Source organism: Rousettus aegyptiacus, unplaced genomic scaffold, assembly GCF_014176215.1.
Source record: "Rousettus aegyptiacus isolate mRouAeg1 unplaced genomic scaffold, mRouAeg1.p scaffold_m13_p_1, whole genome shotgun sequence".
NCBI lineage: Eukaryota > Metazoa > Chordata > Mammalia > Chiroptera > Pteropodidae > Rousettus > Rousettus aegyptiacus.
Window position 1 is genome coordinate 64,859,457 of NW_023416284.1, and position 19,942 is coordinate 64,879,398.

The 19,942-nt window shown below is 34.6% G+C and overlaps 1 protein-coding gene across 6 annotated transcripts in view; it reads right to left on the minus strand.

The window, feature by feature from the left end:
• The window catches only part of EVI5 (ecotropic viral integration site 5), a 197,672-nt gene that overhangs the window by 142,173 nt on the left and 35,557 nt on the right, over positions 1-19,942 (minus strand). For all 6 annotated transcript variants that reach the window (XM_036236430.1, XM_036236426.1, XM_036236431.1 and 3 more), the window contains one exon: positions 272-501. In XM_036236430.1, the coding sequence (XP_036092323.1) occupies positions 272-420 (149 nt within the window). In that variant the 5' untranslated portion in view covers positions 421-501. The remainder of the gene's footprint in view (positions 1-271; positions 502-19,942) is intronic.

Genomic DNA, 19,942 nt, shown 5'->3' on the forward strand with positions numbered 1-19,942 from the left:
ATTTAAAGAATATTCTATATTAAGAAAATAAATATCTAAAGCCATCTGAGCCAGAAGAACATTTTAGTCCAACGTTAGCTTTAAGATCAACTCCTCCAAAAAAAGACTTGAATACTTTTGTTAAGTAATTCTGATAATCAAGGAGCCAAAACTCGAAAATAAACATTCTTAATATGAGTAAATATTTAAAATTTTGTTAATGGGATATATATCTATATGAGTGGTTGAGTTTGTATAACTGGAGAGAGAAAAGCCAAGCAATGTCACTCACCTATTTTGTTCCTCCAGTTTAGCCAGGAGTTCTAAGTCGTCTGGACTCAACTGTGATGGCGAAGATGGTGAAAGGGCTGGCGTTGATAGTGTGGTAGATGAGGATGTAGTGTGTAATGAAGCAGATGGACTTGCCACCTGACTGGCCATCTGACTGACTGTGTGTGATACTGTGTTCTTCACCCATGAGAGAGTAGAACTCAGCTTTTCTGCAACCTTGTCTGTCGCCACCTAAGGATAAAAATAATAAAAGTTGCATGTATTTTAGTTTTATGGTATTTATTACCAAGAACTTGCTAATTCTGTTAAGTTTTACTTAATAACCACCATCAAAATGTTCTCTTTAAGGTGATAAAGGTAAAACCTGTTTTAACAATCATTACCTTAACATCCAGCTTGTGGAAACTGTTTCAGTTCTACAGCATGAACAAGCTAGAACAGTGTTTTCCAAACTACAGGTTGAAATCCATTAGGTAGTGATAAAAATCAATTTAATAAGTAACACTAGCATTTTTAATAACGAAAAAGTAGGAAATGTCAGTGTAAAGATATATCTATCATCTTACAAAATTTTTGTTTCAGTAACATGTATTAAAATTATGTACTCACACATATATACATGCATGGGTGCATTAAGAAGAGATATAAAAGGTAATCTTTATTGGGGTTGTAGTCAAAAACATTTGAAAGCCAAAGAATTCAAACATGTTCATTAGGTAATGAGGATAGGAAAATCCTGTAACATGCCTAACAATTCAACAAAAACTGGGTTTGCTTGACATAAAGATGTAATGAGACCCGTGATATCTGTCTTCAAACAACTGAAGAGCATTTTTATTATAGAAGACAGTCTAGTTCTAGAGAATAAAATCATGATAAACAGGAGAGTTAACGCAATGAGACAGATTCAAGGTCCAACTTTCAAATAGAACTATTCAGAAACAGAATGGACTAGAAAAGCATTTAAGACCATTCCCATCTCTAAGATTCAATGATTTATACACATGTCCATATATGTGTAATTGGACATACCAACCTCCTAAGCAGATATGTACACAACAAATTCAGCTGAAAAATATAATATACACAAATAATACTCAAATGAGGTATTACTACTTTGGAAACAAAAAACATGAACAATAACCATATATGAATATCTTTATAAAACTAAACATTCCTAATGAGTTAATAGATAAAATAGATTTTTAAGCAATAATAGATTTTCAACAGATAATAAAGGTATTATAGGTTTTTTAAAACTATCATAAAAAGAGCTTCTTGATTGTGAAGTCCTTAACCACATAAAATCTGAAAACTACCAATGTTTTTATGTGCTTTGAGAATGTCTTAAATTTTATGCAATAGGTAAATAGCTAAATCACTATAAATTATTTTCTGAATCAGCATATTCTCAGCCAAGTTTGGTTACATAAAGCAATTCATACTCACAAATTAAAACCCCAACATATGCACACAAATAAAAATCCCATCCAGACTATCTTAGCAGATCCTATTTTCCTCGTGAGTTATCCAAGGCTTTCCTCCTCACCTCAAAACACATGACTCTATCCCTCTGCCTCCTCCCTTCTGCCACCTAACACAGCAGGAAAAGTGAATGCAGGGGAAGGATAACATGGAAAAGGGATTCTAAGGTCATGGTTAAGCCACCCGACATTGAGGCTATAACTTCTAAGACAAAGATTTGATTATAAGTGCTGAAAAGGAACAAGAGTTTTATTAACCCAAGGATACTTCTTATTTTCTTTTACTTTTCAATAACTTTCCCCTTTTAGAACTTACTTCCCTTGGGAATGGTATTATAGAAAGGATCGTGGGCTCTCACTGTGAGGGAAGAGCCCCCAAGAAAGATAAGAAGAATGAAGTATAGGACCCAAGGAAAAGAAGAGTAAGGTAGATTATTTAGGCTTGCAGGTAAAAAGACGTCTTCGCCAATGTATAGACTAGCAAGCAGCACATCAGTTCATCAGAGCAAAAGGCCAGCCAGATAGGGAACAAGGAATAATTTAGCCAAACTTTCTTTATGCAAGGAAATGCTAGGAGCTGTGGGAGACAAAAGATAGCCTGTGATTTATTATCCTATTGATCCTCTCTACATAGTTACAACTACAAATTCGACTGTGAACATGATGCTAATTTGCATCTCAAAAGCACACTATATTTTAAAACAGAAAACCTAATATATAAAATTTATAGAAAAATGTTACCCTTTACTAATACCAATAATTTCAAATATACTTACAACTTTCAAGAATTAATGCTTTAAATTTCCATTATGTAAAAGACCTCTGCTCAAGTTAATTGCAGCAAAGACAAAAGACACCTATAAATTGCTTTAATTAAAACAAATAAGAATTTATTAAAAATTATTGGGGTGACACTGATTAATAAAATCAAATAAATTTCAAGTGTATAAAACAAATAAATTTATCATACCCTTTCTGTACACTGTAGCAACAGGCTTCCATTTAAAGAGTTAGAATAACCAAGAGTACAATCCTGACATCCTTTCAACCTTGCTGAAATGAGATTTAGTCTATAACTATCAAAGATTCAACAACCCATCTTCAAATTTTATATTCTTAAGTATAACCAGAGTATTTGATTACAGTTGTGCTTCAATAATGTTTAATATTCACGCTTCTAGAAATCCTAAAGGGCTGAATTATTTTTCATATATCATTATGTCCTATTTTTCTTCTTAATCTACTTCTCCAAATCTCCACTTGGTCGCCTCTAAACCTCTTTCCCTCATCCTATGGTAAACTGAGGTCATGAACACATAATAAATCTGACAATGCAATTACGTCACACAAAGTTCCTATCTACCTCATAGAAGTGCTATACATTTATTTTTAATCGTGAACATAATATGAAAAGCTTAAAAAAATCTTTAAAAGGCTTAGTGATCAGACACAAAAAGCCACATATTATATAATTCCATTTCTATAAAATTTCCAGAACAGGCAAATCCAGAAACAGAAAAACATTAGTGGCTTCAAGGGGCTGGGGGAGGGAGGATTGAGGAATGACAAAAAACAGGTACAAGTTTCCTTTTGGAGTGATGAAAATCTTCTGGAATTGGACTATAGTGATAATTACACAACCTTGTGAATATAAAAAATGCCACTGAACTGTACACTTTAAAGGACCGAATTTTATGGTACATGAATTATTTCTCAATTTTAAAAGGGCTTAGTCTATCGGAAAAAGCTACATAATATATGATTCCAACTATACGACATTCGGAAAAAGGCAAAGCTAAAGAGGCAGTAAAAAGATCGATGGTTGCCAGGGGTTGGAGAGAAGAGAGGAATGAACAGGTAGAACACAGAGGATGGATTTTTTAGGGCAGTGAAAATACTCTGTATGATACCATAATGATAAATAAGTGTCATTATACACTTCTACAAACACACAGAATGTATAACATCAAGAAGTGAAAAGTAATGTAAACTATGGATCTGGGGTGATTATGATGCGTCGATGTAGGTTTATTAATTATTAACACATGTGCCACACTGGTAGAGAATGTTGATAATGGAGAAGTGTATGCATGTGTAGGGGTAGGGAGTATATGAGAAATCTCTGTACTTTCCACTCAATTTTGTTGTGAACATAAAACTGCTCTAAAAAAAGTAAAACCTTAAGGAAATAATAAATATAAAGTTTAGTAAAAGCCTTGGACATTAATACATTTGAAGAGGATTTCCCATGAGAAATAATCAAGATTCCTTTATTACTTTATATTTTATTTGAATTTATAAAGATGCTCTAACTCCCAAAAAGGATTACTTTTAAAAAGTCCAGTTTCGATCCAAAATCCAAAACACTCTAAAGTATGTGTCACTGTTTTCCCCACTTCAAAAATGAAGAAATAATGACACGGGGGGGAGGGGGCAAAAAAAAAAAAAAGAAAGAAAGAAAAGAAAAAACCAGAAGGTCAGAACACTGGTAAGAGCCAAACATAGAGTCTGATTTGAGATTCTTTCCTCTTAATGACTATCAAGAGCAAGCAAGACCAAAAGCTGGCAATGGATGTGGTTACTAATGACCTCAGGGAGTCCATGAAAAAAAAATGAAAAAAAGCAGAAATCAGATTATAGTCAATTGAGGAGCATCTGAGAAATGAAGAATTAGGAGCCACAAAACATTCCCACTCCTACCACTATGACCTCTAGTTTTAAGACTCCTTGATTCACACTGATTCCTGAGAACTGGAAATGCCAGAAGGTTAGTCAGGACTTCATTACGTAACAAACCTTACTTTCCAAAAATGCCTTCAAATAGACACTAACTTCATTTGATTTTCTTAAAGAGAGAAAAAAATTGGCACAATACAGATAACTAAACTGTTACGGTTATTTTTTATCATTGTTGGGTTAGCTTGTTTATATCAAGGCTAAGTCAACAATTTAGCATTCTTTTAGGATTTTTCACATCACTTAATATTAACTCAATGTTCATAATTCTATAGGACGAGCAATGTTTTCACTTTAGAGATAAGAAATCCAAGATTAATATCATTTAAACGACTTACCTCTTAACTCAAAATGGACCGCAGCATAAGAGTTAGAACTATAAAAATCTTAGAAAAAAAAACTCAGGGGAAAAGGCTTATGACAATGACTTTGTAATCATTCCTAAAATATGACACCAAAAGCACAAGCAAAAAAGAAAAAAATGAGATAAACTGGACTTCATCAAAATTGAAACTTTTGTACATCAAAGGATACTATCAACAGAGTGAAAAGGCAACCCACGAAAAGGGAGAAACTATTTGAGAATCACATACCTGATAAGAGATTACATCCAGAACATATTAAGAACTAAAATCACCAACTCAAACAACCCAATTAAAAAATAGGGAAAGGATTTGAACAGACATTTCTCCAAAGATATACAAATGGCCAATAAACACAATAAGCATGTAAGATGCTCAACATCACTAATTAGGAAAATGCAAACTAATTTCACATACATAAGGATGGCTATTATTAAAAATAACAAAAATAGGGGGCTTCTGGAAAAAAAAATGGCATAGACAGAGGCTTTGTTCAACCCACTTGCAACAAAATCAAAGTTGTGATGGAAACACAGAACAAACAGCAAGGAAAGCTGCCTGGGTTTTAGACGAACAGAAGCACTACAACTAGGGAGAGAAATAATTAATCAACCTGCAACAGTAGAAGGTAGGAGGGGGCGAGGACGTGAGGCTCCCCAGTCTCAAGTGGCTGAGTGGCACAGAATCTGCAGCAGCGGCAGCCACAGCCACAGATGCCTCTTTAAAGAGCAGTAATTGTGAGCAGACTTTCTCAGTGACAGACCTGCTCACTCTGAGCACCAGCGGCTGGTCGACTGCACAGGTGGCGGGAGCACCAGGGACTTACAGGGGGACAATGAGTTGTCAGAGTGAAGGCCAGAAGCGAGTCTTTCTCCCACACAAAAGTGCCAGCCGGTATCCATTGTTCCTCTGTTGAGCCCTTCCCCTTCACAGCACTGCCATAGCTGAGAAATCAAACTGGAAAACAGAGGTCACTCTGACCAGATAATTCCCTAAAACTCTGCCTCCCCCAACTCACAGCCCCACTCAAGCCACACCCAGTTGTGTCCTCACCAAGTCTGGTGCTCCTGGCAAGCGGCACCTAGACTCACACTGGTGGCAGCTGGCCTCAGTTTCTGATGTGGTTTCTTGAGGTAACTATAAGCACAGCATCTGTAGGTGCTTGCTGTATCTTAACAGGTGGCCTCAGAGGGGCACGGGCTGGGGCTAAACCCCTGCAGCTGAACCCCTTCTCAGGACTGTGCTGCTGGACACCTACTACACAAAGCCACACTAGTTAAGACTGGGAGACTTAGGAGTTTTGCTTAGTTCATAGAAACAAAGAAGCAGAAACCATGAGAACAGAACAGAGATCAAGGAATAATGGAGTCAAGCAATCTAACACTAGTTATAAAGATGTTCAATGAACTTAGAGGAAGTGTAGATGAATTCAGTGAGAACTTCAACAAAGATATGAAAACATAAAAATGAAATTAAAATTATAAAAGGGAACCAGTCAGAAATGAAAAACACATTATCTGAGATAAAGAATATATTAGAAGGAATAAACAGAGTGGATAAAGAAGAGAATTGAACTACCAATATAAAGTATAAGACAATCGGAACAGCAAGAAAAAAACCAAGACTATAATAATAATTTAAGGAGCCTATGGGACACAATTAAATGTAAAAATATCTGAAGGAAAACAAGAAGTTGAAGACTTATTTGAAGAAATAACAGTGGAAAACTTCCCTCACCTGGTAAAGGAAATAGACACATAACCCCAAGAAGCTCAGAGAGTCCCAAACAAGATGAACCCAAAGAGTTCCACATCAAGACACATTATAATTAAAATGCCAAAGGTTAAATACAAAGAGAAAATCTAAATAGCAGCAAGAGAAAAGCAGTTACCCACAAGGGAGTTCCCATAATACTGGTATCCGATTTCTCAAAAGAAACTATGCAGGCCAGAAGGGTTTGGCACAAAATATTCAATGTGATGAAAACCCAGGATCGACAACCCAGAATACTTTATCCAGCAAAGTTATCATTTAGAGTCGAAGGACAGATAAAGAGCTCTCTAGACAAAAATAAGCTAAAGGAATTTATCAACACCAAGCCAGTATTACAGGATAGACTGGCAGACTTCTTTAAGAAGAAAAAACATATATCAAAATCAGACTTCTTTAAGAAGAAAAAACATGTATCAAAATCATGAATAAAGAATGGTAATAACTACATTCCTATCAACAAGTACCTCAAATGAAAAAGAATTGAGTGCTCCAACCAAAAGACAGAGTGGCTGAATGGATAAGAAAATAAGACATATGCTGCATACAAGGTTCACTTCAGATTAAAAGACATGCACAAACTAAAAGGAAGGGGATGGAAAAAGATATTGCCTTGATGGACCTAAAGAGTACTGCGCTGAATGAAATAAGTCAGATAGAGAAAGACACATTATTTCACATACATGTGGAATCTAAAGAACAAAATAAACAACAATAACAAAAGCAAAAATAAGCTCATAGATACAGAGAACATTTTGAGGGCTACTAGATGGGAGGACGGTCAGGGGATGGTGAAAAAGAGCAAAGGGATTAAGAAGTACAAATGAATAGTTACAAAATAGGGAAATATAAAGTGCAAGATAAGGAAAATAGTTAATGTACTAAACTTGTAAGGGAGAAAAGGGGTACTATATTTAGTTGGGTGATCACTTTGTGAGTTATATAGATCTCTAGTCACTAAGCCATACAACTGAAATGAAGATGATATTGTATGCCCACTATAATTGAAAAAAACATTGACTTATGCAATGTATATATAAGCAACAAATTATTATACTTCAATAAAACCAGAAAAAAATTTTAATAAATAAATAAAAATAAAAATAACAAGGATTGGCCTTGCTAATGAAAACGTAAAATGGTGTAGCTGCTGTGGAAAACAGTATGATGCTTCCTCAAAAAAACTGAACATAATTACCACAGGATCCAGCAATTTCATTTCTGGTTATATATCCAAAAGGACTGAAAGCAGGGCCTCGAAGAGATATTTGTACAACCAAGTACATAGCAGCATTATTCACAGTAGCCAAACGGTGGAAGCAACTAAAGTGTTCATCAAGGGATGAATGGATAAACAAAATATGTGATATACATAAAGTAGAATATTATTCAGCCTTTAAAAGGAAGGAAATTCTGATATATACCGCAACATGAATAAAACCTGAAGACACTAGGTTACATAAAACAAACCAATCACAAAATGACAAATATTGTATAATTCCATTTTTCTGAGGTACCCAGAATAGTCAAATTTACAGACAGAAAGTGGAACAGTGGTTACCAGGGGAGTGAGGAATGGAGAGTTTAATGGGTACTCTGGAGATGGATGGTGATGGCAGTTGCACAACAATGTGTATGTAATTAATGCCACTGAACTGTACACTTAAAAATGGTAACTCTTCTGTTATATATATTTTACTGCAATTAAATTTTTTTTTAAACTGACCTTTTTCACTCCTCATTCTATTGACCCTTGCACAACACATTTTTGAACTGCATGGGTCCATTTAAACATGGTTTTTTTTCAATAAATATACAGTCAGCCCTCTGTATCTCCGGGTTTCACATCCACAGATTCAACTAACCAAGGATCAAAAATGATATTTCTATCCTCAGATGTAAAGGGCCAGCTGTATGCATTTTCTATGCTACTTTATATATGGGACTTATGCATCTACAGATTTTGTTTTCCGTAGTGTCCTAGAATCAATCCCCTGCACATACCAAGGAACCATAGTTAAGAACTGAAAAGGAGTCAAAAGTTATACACGTATTTTCAACTGTGTGGCAGGTTGCCATCCCTAACCCCCTGCATTGTTCAAGGGTCAACTGTATAAGTGATTTCTGTCGTCTCTCTTTTGGTCTTGGTTATCCTGACTGGAGGTCAATTTTATTAATATTTTCAAAGACCCAGCTTTGAGTTTTGTCGTTTTTCTCTACTGTCTTCCTGTTTTCAATTTGATTTATTTCTGCTCTAATTTTTATTATTTATTTTCTTCTACTTGCTTAAAGTTTTTCTTTTTCTCTAGTTGCCGAGATGAAAGTTTAGATTACTGATTTTATATCTTTCTTTTCTTATATCTCCATTCAATGCCATAAATGAACCTCTAAGCACTGCTTTTGCTGCTTTTCACTTTCCTTTAGTTCAAAATATTTTAAATTTCTCTTGAGACTTATTTTGACCTATGAGTTATTTAGAGGTATGTTGTTTAATATCCAAACATTTTAAGATTTTCTAGCTATCTTTCTGTTATTTCTAACTTAATTTCACTGCTGTCTGAGAGCGCAAGTTAAGGTGTGATCAATGGACCCGAAATGTAGTCCATCTTGGTAACTGTTGCATGTGAGCCTGAGAAAAATGTGAGTTCTCTTGTTAGATAAAAAATTCTAAAAATGACACTTATTTCCAGTTGATTAATGGTATTGCTCAGCTATATTCTTACTGGTTTTCTAACATTTGCATCTATAAGTTACCAAAAAAGAAGTGCTAAAGTGTCCAACTATAATGGTAATTTGCCTATTTCTCCTTGAAGTTCTATCAGTTTTTGCTTCACCAACTGTTTTATCTTCTTGGAAAACTGATCCCTTTTATCATTATGTATGCCTAAAATTTTTCCTTCTTTTCAAGTTAGCTTGGTCTGAAATTAACATAGATATTCCAGTTTTTTATTATTATTATTATTATTATTATTATTATTATTATTCAAAAAAGTCCAAAAGTAAATAAATTCACATAACAAACAGGTGGGTTTGAGGTCATCTGGTTTGCAGTTTCTGGCTGTTTTTGGTCCAGGGGCATTAACCTTACTTTTTTGGAAGTACAACTTCGAACTGTAAAGGATATTTGCAATTCAAAATATTTTACAGAAGAAGAGTTTTTCCAAGCTATGTAGTGAACTATATTCCTAAAAACTGAAGTCCTGCAGATTAAGTGAAATATTTTTTCATCATAACACTTCTCAGGGACATAACTATATTATTATACATTGTTAAGGATAGAAGGTGAAAGAATGTAATTTCCAAACTTGAGTAGCCAGAAATCCTTTTTTCACCATGATTTTCAAAACATATTCTGAGAAATGCTGCTGTTTCCAAACAGTATTCATTTTTCACTGTGTTTGTAACTGTGTGCTCTATCTCACTCTTCTCTCCATTTCTATGGTATTTTAATCTATATTAACCATTTTTACATTCATTAATAAAGATATAATAGTTAATATTCACTGAGCCACTCACACTCAAATATTATCCTTACATTGTTAAATCGTTAGCCATTTATATGTACTGCCTTTTAGTTCCTTAAGAAATGAAAAGATTACTTCACATATATTCATACTGTCACCCAAAAAGAGTACAATAGGTCAAAGATACTACTCTTTACTTTTCATGAATCTTCTTGACGATTTAAGAACAAAGCTATGTGAATAGTAGGCACTTAATTAACATTCCCTTAACAACTTTTGATTAATTTTGATTGTTAAACAGCACAATTCAATGAATATAACTCCTATTCCAACTGCCTTTCATAGCTATATACACTAATAATTTTTAATGTTTTGAACTCATTTACTAAAAAATGTTAACATATAAACTAGACTGATTGCTATTAAAACAGCCCCTCCTGGTAAGTTTCTGTTGGCTATAAAAAAAGTGTAGATGAGCAAAATCTGTAGCAGACTGTATTTACCAAAGATGACCTTTATTAGTTTCCTAAGGCTTTCATAATAAAGTACCACATATTGGGTGGCTTAAAACAACAGAAACTTATTATCTCATAGTCTGGAAGCTAGGAGTCCAAAATCAAGGCATCTGTAGGAAGAATCCATCCCTGCCTCTTCCTAGCTTATGGTGGTTTGCCAGCAATTCTTACTTCTTGTCTTGTAGCTGCAGCACTTCAAGCACTGTTCTCTGCCTCCACTGTCACATGGCATCTGCCCCTCATATGTCTTCCCCACTAATTATATTTGTAACAATGCTACTTCCAAATAAGGCCACATTCTGAGGTACTGGGGGATTAGGGCTTCATCATACCTTTTTTGGAGGGACATAATTCAATCCATAACATGGCTACATTGCCTATCCCACATCTTCTCATTGAGTGGTAAAGTCTATGTCCCTTCCTCTTCAGCCTCAGCTGAGCTTTTTAACTGATTAACCAACAGTGTACATCAGAAATGATCACTGGGGCTTACTCTTGGAACCCAGCCACCATGCTGTTAAGAAACCTAAACTAGTCCACACAAAAACCACAGAAAGGCCGAGTGTATTCTGGCTAAGAGCCCAGCTGTGGTCCCAGCATCAACCTCCAGACATAAAAGTGAAAATACCATCAAATGAATCCAGGCCCTAGATAGAGTCAATGCCAGCCTCTGAGTCTTCCCAGCTTCTCAGGCATTAAGCAGCAGAGATAAGCCTTCCCCATAATGCTCTGTCCAAATTCCTGAACCACAGAATCCATGGATATGCTAAAATGATGGTTCTAAGCCACTAAGTTTTACAGTGGTTTGTTATACAGCTATAGTAACTGGAACAATATCATATTATCTCACAAAACAAAATTAAAACATCTAACAATGCTTAAAATAAAGCCAGGAAATCACAGAATAGCAGTAAAGTCATAATACTGAACTTGTTTTTGTTTTTTGAGATGGAAGACTCACATAGTAAAGAAAAAACCATTTTACCTACCTCTAGCATCCTATGAGTAGGTGAGGGCATATACTAAGAAAATATAAGTAAATATTAGAACTAGAAAATTACATTAATGCTCCAGAGGCCTGAGAGACAGCATCTAATTAAGCTAAGAAAACTTATCATGGCTTTGTGGCTCAGAATCAAATGCATTAAAATCACATCAATTACCCTTTCGCTGCTATTAAAATGGCATTTTGATTAGTATGCTAAAGTAACACCGAAAAATAAAATATTCAAGGAAGCCTTGTTTAACAAGTGGGCTATTTTCTTGAAATAGTAATCTCGTTTTACAATATAGGATATCATTAAGTTGTTGACTTATTGTAAATATTTACATTTTCACTAAGAGACGTGACTAATAAAATAGAAACATTTCAAAAAAAGATATTCAAAAGATCTTAATTCAAAGGCATAAAAAGTCTGTAATTAAATTTCCATTTTAAAAATTAGGTCACAGCTCAAAAACAGAATGAACTACTGATACGGTCTATAACATGGATTAATCTTGAAAACATCATGCAAGTGAAAGAAGCCAGTTACAAAATACCACATATAATCATTCCATTATATGAAATGTCCGGAATAGGCATTTCATTATCTATAGACAGCTGATCAGTGATTGAGTAGGACTGGGAAGGACAGAGAGACAGGGAGCAATAGTTAAAGGGTATAAGGTTCTTTTCTGAGGTGATGAAAATGTTCTAAAACTGATGATGATGATGGTTGCACACATCTGTGACTATACTAAACACCACTGAATTCTACAGTTTAAATAGATAAATCGTAGATCATGTGAATTATATATATCAAGAAAGCTATTTTTAAAAATTTAAGTCAGAACACATTTTTCCTTGAAATAACGAAGAGCACATTACCACATAAATGATGCTTGACAACTTTCCTTCCCACCAATCAAGTATCCAGTATATTCTTATGTTTATGTCTATCTCCAACTGTCTTCACCATGTGGGGTTCTTTGGACAATTCCAACCAGCCTCACCTTAACAAGGCAGAAATGGTCTAAAATTAAATGTCTCATATACTTTTCCATTCACTTCAAAACAGCTTTGTCTCTTACTCATAACAAGGTACCCCCTCCTTTTACTTGCCAATACATCCTAATATTTTTAACTTTTTAGAAGGCAACCATTGTATAATGTGAACAATTCTCAGTTTAGTCTACTACTTGACTTCCCCAAAAGAAACTATGTCTTGAATATCTTTATCCCTAGTATCAAAGATTATGTCCATCATAAAGCAGATAAGAAATGTCAGTAGAATAAGTTCTACATAAAAATAAGCAGGAGAGTAATAACTAGTAAATATAATGAACATTAATTAGCAAAATCATGCTGACCTCTAACAGCTAGAGGAAAACTCTCTCACCATTTAGAGTACATGAAAGCATTTGTAAATAGTTTGCCAAGCATTCAAATGGTTACTAAAATACAGATCCACACTTATCATATACAGTCTACATCCTGTTAAAATTGGGCTCACAGTCTCAGACTTCCAAATATCCATACTAATTCATGTTCACAGAACCACTCTGAAGCCCCTTTATTTAAAATACTCAATCAAGTCACCAAAGTTGACACCGATGGAAATAAGCTCACCATTCAAAAATTTAATGCATGGCAGTAAAAAAAACTCAAAAAATGACAGCTGAAACACAGCATTAGATCCATAAACACTTCAACTATTGAAATAATCAAATGCAGAATACAAACTAAGTGCTTTCGAAATACTTAAATCAATAAAAGAATTTCTTTAATGCGTAAGGAATAAGAGACTGACAAAGATAAGACAGATTTTTAAAATAACCAGATGGAACTTCTGGAAATAGAAAAATATCATAAATAAAATGAAAAAAAAAATGAGGAGTGGGAAAGATGGAGGGATAGACGATTAAACAGGTTATGAGCCACCCATCAAAAGAAAACCAGTGAATCAAAAGAGCTGATGACATTAACTCAAAAAGCAGCACAAAGATACAAAGCAATACTTCGGAGATTTATTTTGATAAGTGACCAAAAATAAAATAGTATTTCATTTCCCAGCCAAAGTTAATTTTCATATATGATGAAATAATACATGAAAAAAATGAATCAAGAATCAGTACCAAAACCACCACATCTTATAAGCATGATGAAAAACACCGCCACCATACAACTCTACCCCATCTCCTGCTGGAGCAGCGGTTTGGACATTTTAAGGGCCACAAATCCCTTTAAGAACTTCATGCACATATAAACAAACTTTGCAAATAATTTTTAAAGATTCACATCATTCACAGACCCAGTAATAAGAATACCTGACCTTCCTTTAGCTAATGTCTACTTCGTCACCTTGTTTCCTCGCTTAGTTATAAATTTTTATCAGTTATATAAGGCCTATGACCGAAAAGAAAGTACTAAATATTTTACCTACTGATCTCCCACAGTGAAAAAGGACACCTTCGTTCTCTTTCTCCATCACCCACATCACCTACCCATTGCCCACCAAACCATACGCACACTTCTTACATCTTATCATCCCTATATAATTAAAATATGCTTTTGGTTGAATCAAGATTCAGTGTATACATTAATACCCCTATGTAACTTTAGTAACATCTGTTCTATGAAGTGTGCTGTGATTACTTTTACTTTCTTAGCCCAACTTTTTAATTTCCCTTGAGTTAATAAATGTTTTGTTTAACTTTATATGTACTTATTAACTCATGCCCAAATGTTCCCAATTTATCCAATTTTATAAACCTCCTCAACACAATTATCATCACACATGCTATTAATTTTATATCTTTGAAATGTCCATTCTGAAACCTTCTGACTTTTTTCATTCAGGACTGTGCCCTAACTCCAAGCCTTCCTATTTCATGGTACATTCTTTCATTTTGGTGGGGTACCTCCTCCAATAAATTCATGAGAGGAACTGCATGAGAGGTAAATCTGAGACACTTCACATGTAAAAATATCTTTATTCCACTGTTACGCTGAAAAATTGGGCTGCATTATAAACTTGACTAGAAATAATTTTTCCTCAGATTTTTGAAGATATTGCCTTCAGTTGTCTTTTGCCTTGCAATATTCCTGTTGAAGAGTCTGAAACTACACTAATTTTATTAATTAGCCCTTTCCCCTTCACCTCTAGGAACTTCTTCACCTTCCTTCTGGCCCCTTGGTTGTAAAAGTTTACAATAAAATGCCTTGACACAAATCTTATATATATATATATTTTAATCCATTGTGCTCAACACTCTGTTGGGCCCTTTTAATTTAGAAACTCATGTCCTTTAGCTCTGGGAGGTTTTCCTGATTTATTTCTTTGATATCTTTCTTAAACTTATATTAGTTGGCTATTGTACTTCTTAGGCTGGCTTTCTAATTTACCTTTCCTCTTAATTTAATAACTACTTCCTACAAGGCCTCATCTCACATAATCTTACTTGATATTGTTGCAAAGCAAGACCACTTAGTGGTTGAAGGCTTGGGCTTTGAAATTAGAAACCTGGGTTCAATCCCAGCTCCTCTACTTATTCCTGACATTAAGTCTCAGCTTCTAACTTATAAAATAGGGATGATCATAAGTAAAATGCACACACAAAGCACTCAGTATGTGCTTAGGACTCAAGAAATGCATCTACTTTCATAGTAACAATCTTCCTTTTCTCTTCTCTTACTCTCTTCCCATAGCTTTTACGACAATATGTTCTTAAGATTTTCCTTTTCTTTTTACCCTATGCTAGATCAAATACAATCTTTACCACTTACAGCTGTATCACCTTGGACAATTTATTAACCACTAATAATCATAATTTATTACTATCTTAATGTCTCAGTCTCTTATCGGAAAAAAGTGGGTAAATAAGCATATCGATCACCTATGGTTTTCAAGAAAATTAAATATGTTTATATGACTCATCAAACACCACCTGGCATAGCAGGCACCTAAATGTTTGCCATTATTCTATATCACTACTTCTACCACCTCTGCCACTGCTGCCACTGCTGCTGCTGCTGCTACTACTACTTAAAAGGCTCTTCATATGATTACTATCTATCTCCTAAGCTCTTTTAGAGGTTTAAACTAATTATAGATTACAAAATTATATTTGAATCTTGCTTGTTTCCTTTCCCCATCTTTGACCAAAGTTTACAAAGAATTATCATCTTCCTCTAGACCTCTGCTGCTTATAATCAATGTTACAAAGTATGTCAATTTTTGTTTCCTTATATACAAATATGTAGCTGTGAAACTACTGAATTAAAAAACAAATCGAATTGATCTTTTTGTCAAGCATCTTCCTTTAGGGATCATTTCTTAAAGACTTTCACTTTTAACTTCAGCAAGAGATATATCTGAATACTGACTAGAATACTGAGTTGTAGTATGATAACCTCAGCACATTAAGGAATGGCCAAGAAAAAGATAATTGCCAAAAAGTAACTAGGGTTCATTTACAAATACTTCAGCACCTGTTATTTCTGAGGTCTGATACCATTTTAAATAAATACCCTAACTTCCCATACAAAGAAAATAAAAGCTATAAAAAATAACTCCTGAGATGTCCAAGATGGTGGCTGCATAAGACCATACTGAATTCACCCCCTTCCATGAGTAAACTCAAATATGCACACACAGAGAGAGTAATTATTCCTGCGAAGCAACTGAGGGCTGAATGAACAGCTAAGAACAACAGGAGAAAGAGACCAAATAGAGAAAGCTGAGAAACCGTAAGAGCCCTCTGAGAGCTGCAGAAACTCTACAGGCTGTGCAGAGGAGTCACCACAGGTGCCTGGCCATCCTACTGAGAGATCCTCCAGGGCAGTAAGCCAATGCCCCAGGGTGGCAAGCACCTACTCAGCTCCAACTGGTTTCCTAAAAACTACCCGGAACATAAAGCCTACGTAGAGGTTGCTTCTACACAAGACCATTTTCTGTACAACAAACAAGAGAGAGACTGTATAAAAAAGGCTGAGAAGTCATGAGAGCTCTCTGGGCACTGTAGGAGTTCTATGGGGTTGGAGAGACCAGTGAGCACCAATGTTTATATCACTCTCTACCTCCAAAGAGTGGATGCTCTGGCCTACCTGCAAGGTCACTGCAGCGTGTTCCCAGACACATTGCCCGAGCCCATTTTGGCCCTCAACAAAGGGAGCAAGCAGATCAACAGAGCATTAGTATATGCACCTGGTCTTCCTACCTGGAGTCACGTGGCTCAGAATTTCAGTGACCCAGACAGTTTAGGCACACATTTGGCTCCTAATGGCCTGCCAAAACCACCTGGCACACACAAGCTACAGAGAGATTGCTTCTATATAAGGCCGCATTTTCAAGACTGGGAGAGAGAGCTACTTTGTTCAATTCATACAAACAAACAGATAATCAAACAAAATGAAGACAGGTAAGTCTCTCTCAAATGAACAAACAAACAAAAAAAATTGCCAGGAAAAAAAAAACATTAAGGAAACAGATATAAGTAATTTGCCTTATAAATGGTCATAAGGATGCTCACCAAACTTGAGAGTGGAACAGAGGAGCTTAGGGAGAACTTCAACAAAAAGTTAGAAACTACAATAAAGAGTCAAGAAGACCTGAAGAAAAACATAACTGAACTGAAAAACACATTAGAAAGACTCAACAGCAGATTAGTTAATTCAAAAGAATGAATCAGTGACCTGGAAGACAGAACAGTAGAAATCGACCAATGAGAACAGTAAAAGAAAAAAGAACTTTCAAAAATAAGGGTAACGTAAGGGACCCATGAGATAACATCAACACCTCAAACAGTCACATTATATAGATCCCAGAAGAAGATGAAAGGAACACAAATTTTATTTAAAGAAATAATGGCTGAAAACTTTCCTAAACTGGGAAAGAAAAAATGTCTATGGATGTACAAAGAGTTCTAAACAAGATGAACCCAAAGAGGCCCACTTCAGACATATCGTAATTAAAATGGCAAAAGCTAATGAGACGTCTTGAAGAAAATAGGGAGATAACAAATTAGTTACAAAGGAAATCCCGTAAGATTGTCAACTGATTTCTCAGCAGCAAATTTATAGGCCAGAAAGGAGTGGCAGGACATCTACAAAGTGGTGAAAGAAAGGATCCTACAACCTAGAATAACCTACCCAGTGAAATTATCATTCAAAATTGAAGGAGGCATAAAGAGGTTCCCAGACAAGCAAAAATTAAGTTCATCACATTAAACCAGCTTTACAAGAAATGTTTAAGAGTCTTCTTTAAGCAGAAAAGAAAAGGCCATAACCAGAAATAAAACATGAGAAAGGAAAAAAAATCGCCAGGTAGAGCCAAATATTTAATAAATACAGCAAATTAGACATTTAGAAAGCCACTACCAAGTTAAAAATAAAAAAGTATAAACTCAAACTACAAGAAGTAGGATATATACAGCACAAAAAGATCTAAAACATGACATCAATAACATAAAGCTTAGTTGGGGAAATAAAAACGTAGTCCTTACAGAATACATTTGAACTTAAATGCCTGTCAGCTTAACATAGACTGCCGTAGATTCAAATTAATACACATAAACTATCGTGGTAACTACAAATCAAAAATCTACAAAAGATATACAAAGAATAAAGAGAAAAAAATTCAAACAAAACACTAAAGAAAATGAGCAAACCTCAAGGGAAGAGATCAAGAGAAGAAAGGACGAGAGGAAAGCCATAAAAACAACCAAAAATCAGTTAATAAAATGGCAATAAGTACATACTTATCGATAGTAACTTTAAGTTTAAATAGATTAACTACACCAATAAAAAGACACAGGGTGGCTGAATGGATTTAAAAACATAACTATCTATATGCTGCCTATAAGAAACAAACTTTAAACAGAAAGACACATACAGACAGACTGAATGTGAAGGGATGGAAAAAGATATTCCATGCAAATAGAAACAAAAAGAAAGTTGGGGTAGCAATATTCATATCAAACAAAATAAGACTTTAAGACAAAAAAAATGTAAAAAAAGACAAAGAAGGACATTATATAATCAAAGGGATCTATCCAAGAAGAGGCTATAACTATCATAAACATCGGCGCACCCAACATGGGAACACCTAAAGAACAATTATTAATGGACGTAAAGAGAGAAATCCACACTAATACATAATAGTAGGGGACTTTAATACTCCATTCACATTGATGGATAGATCATCGAGACAGAAAATTAATAAGGAAATAATAGTCTTAAATGTCACATTAGATCATATAGATTTAAAAGACATTTATAGAACATTTCATGCAAATACTACAGAATACACATTTTTTTCAAGTACACATGGAACATTCTCCAGGATAGATCACATATTAAGCTACAAAATAAGCCTCAATAAATTCAAAAAGACTGAAATCATATTGAGCTACTTTTCTGACCACAAGGCATGAAACTAGAAATCAACTACAGGAAGAAAACTGGAAAAAAACACAAATATGTAGAGACTAAACCAAATCCTACTAAACAACCGATAGAGTGAAGAGGAAATCAAACAGGAAATAAAAAGCTATCTTCAAGCAATGAAAATGAAAACACAACACTTCAAAATTTATGGGATGCGGCAAAAGCAGTTCTAAGAGAGAAGTTCATTATACAAGCCTACCTCAAGAAAGAAAACAAATCCCAAATAAAAAAATCTAACTCTACACCTAAAGGTACTAGAAAAAGAACAAACAAAACTATAAATAAATAGAAGGAAATAGTTAAGATCAGAGTGGAAATAAACAAAATAGAAATTTTAAAGAAGACAATAGAAAAGATCCATAAAACTAACAGCTGGTTCTTTGAAATGATAAAATTAACAAACCTTTAGCCAAGATCACTAAGAAAAAGAGAACAAATAAAATCACAAATGAAAGAGCAGTTACAACCAACAACAAAGAAATACAAAGACTCATTAAAGAATACTAAGAACAATTATATGCCAACAAATTCAACACTATGGCACTAGAATAAAAACAGATATAGAGATCAATGGGCTAGAATAGAGAGCCCAGAAATAAATCCTCACTTATATAATCATTTTAATCTACAACAGAAGAAGCGAGGATACACAATGGAGAAATGACAGTCTCTTCAATAAGTGTTGTTGGCAAGCTGGACAGATATATGCAAAAAAATGAAATCGGATCACTTTTTTACACCACATATAAAATAAACTCAAAATAAATTAAATGTTTAAATGTAAGACCTGAAACCATAAAACTCCTAGAAGAAATCATAGGCAGTAAACTCTTTGGCATCACTATTAACAATATCTTCTTGGATATGTCTCCTCAGAAAAAGGGAACCAAAAGAAAAAATAAACAAACAGGAC